The 1,786-nt window shown below is 51.1% G+C and overlaps 1 protein-coding gene across 1 annotated transcript; it reads left to right on the top strand.

Moving 5' to 3' along the window:
- Positions 1-279: 279 nt before the first annotated feature.
- Positions 280-1,552, top strand: LOC119344377 (NAC domain-containing protein 7-like; the record flags this gene model as incomplete). Its single annotated transcript, XM_037614833.1, has 3 exons — positions 280-421; positions 512-795; positions 878-1,552. Coding segments are annotated over 3 exons (1,101 nt in total), but the record flags the coding sequence as incomplete, so codon positions are not given.
- Between the last annotated feature and the right edge of the window lie 234 nt (positions 1,553-1,786).

Below are 1,786 nucleotides of genomic sequence, written 5' to 3'. Positions count from 1 at the left end.
TTTCAGGAGGCACCCTACCTGTCCACGCATGTGTAATCTCGGGCGGAACCTATATATAAGTAAGGAGGATGAAATCCCCGTCCATCGTCTCACAAACACACACCGATCGAAATCCTTCCAAAAGCACCCAGCAATTATCTCAAATCCACAACAGAAAACAAGATTCTGTCCAGCAACAGAGAAGAAAACAAGAGAGAGCGCCCAAGATGGCCAGGGTTTGAATCCACACCGTGATTCACGCCATCGACTTCCTGTGTTCACTTTTACCCTACCGACCAGGAGCCGGAGCGGGAGCCGGGCTTCCGCTTCCACCCTACCGACCAGGAGCTCGTGACCTACTACCTCCTCCGCAAGGTCCACGGCCACCACGCCTTCATCCCCGAGGTCCATGTGTACAAGCACGAGCCCTGGGAGCTGCCAGGCACGTCACCTGCATGTACCTACCTGCAGAGACGGCCCGGGCCAATAATATGTAGTATTGACTTGATTTTCATCAATCATGCATGTGCAGACAAGTCCTTCTCGCCCAGCACACACGACGCCGGGGCCAAGGTGGAGTGGTACTTTTTCACGGTCAGGGCCCGAAAGTACCCCAACGGGCTTCGCATGAGGCGGGCAACGGTCGCCGGGTTCTGGAAGTCCACCGGGAAGGATCGCCCCGTCATGCACAACGGTGTCATCGTCGGCATGAAGAAGACGCTTGTGTTCCACACCGGCCGTGCGCCTGATGGCACACGCACCGACTGGGTCATGCACGAGTACCGTCTTCACGGCGAACCCAACCACCACATTCAGGTATCTCCATTTCTCTCTTTTCTTGATTATGTTGTAACCGAGCTCCACAACTCTCATACACCCTAATGGTTGATCTGTTCAGGACGCCTATGCATTGTGTCGACTCTTCAAAAAGAACACCGTGGCTCCGTTGATCGATTTATCCAGTGAGGCCAACACATATGAGGATCCAATGCAGTATGTGCCCGGCGGCATCGAAACGGACAAGGATTTGATGGAGCACGAGTCTGACGGTGCCGAGTCAGACAAGGATCCCAAGCATTATGTGCTTGGTGGCATAGAATCAGACAAGTATCCGATGCAGTCTGTGCTCGGTGGCATCGGCACGCACAACGATCCCATACTGGTCGAGTCCGATGTTGCCTACGCGGGCAAGGAGCAGATGGAGTCCGTGCTCTGTGGCGTCGGCACAGACAAGGATCACATACAGGTCGAGTCCGAGTTCAATGGTGTTCATGCGGGGAAGGGAAAGAAGCCGTTCCTCACCGATCATGGCGGCACAAGCACAGGAAATATGGAGTTTCTCTCCGGTGGTGTCAACAAAGACAAAGAAGGGATGCAGCCTGTGTACGCCGGCGCCAGCGCGGATGAGGAGAACTCTGTTAACGCTTGGTACACCGCAGCCCTTGCGGAAGAGGATAATTCATGGATGCAGCCCCCCTCATATGACGACTGGTACACTAGAGTCGACCTGGACAAGGATGATTCCTTGATGCAGTTCATCTTCGGTGATGTTATGCTCTTGAGCACCGACTGAAAAGTAAAAATAGAGAAATGTAAAGAAAAGAATGAGAAGAATCCTACTCCATTGTCTGTAGGTTGATCCTTAAGTCATATAATAGTGTTGTATTTTCCTTTTTATGTTTGAATAATAGTTTGTTTCTAGAGCCTTTTATATGAGTAAACGTTGAGGTCCCTTAACCTTCAGAAATATTTTTTGAAAGTACTCTGCTATGAATATAAATTGAGGTCCCTTAACCTTCACAAATCC

Source organism: Triticum dicoccoides, unplaced genomic scaffold, assembly GCF_002162155.2.
Source record: "Triticum dicoccoides isolate Atlit2015 ecotype Zavitan unplaced genomic scaffold, WEW_v2.0 scaffold166885, whole genome shotgun sequence".
NCBI classification, from domain to species: Eukaryota; Viridiplantae; Streptophyta; class Magnoliopsida; order Poales; family Poaceae; genus Triticum; species Triticum dicoccoides.
This window is presented reverse-complemented; position numbering and strand designations above follow the sequence as displayed.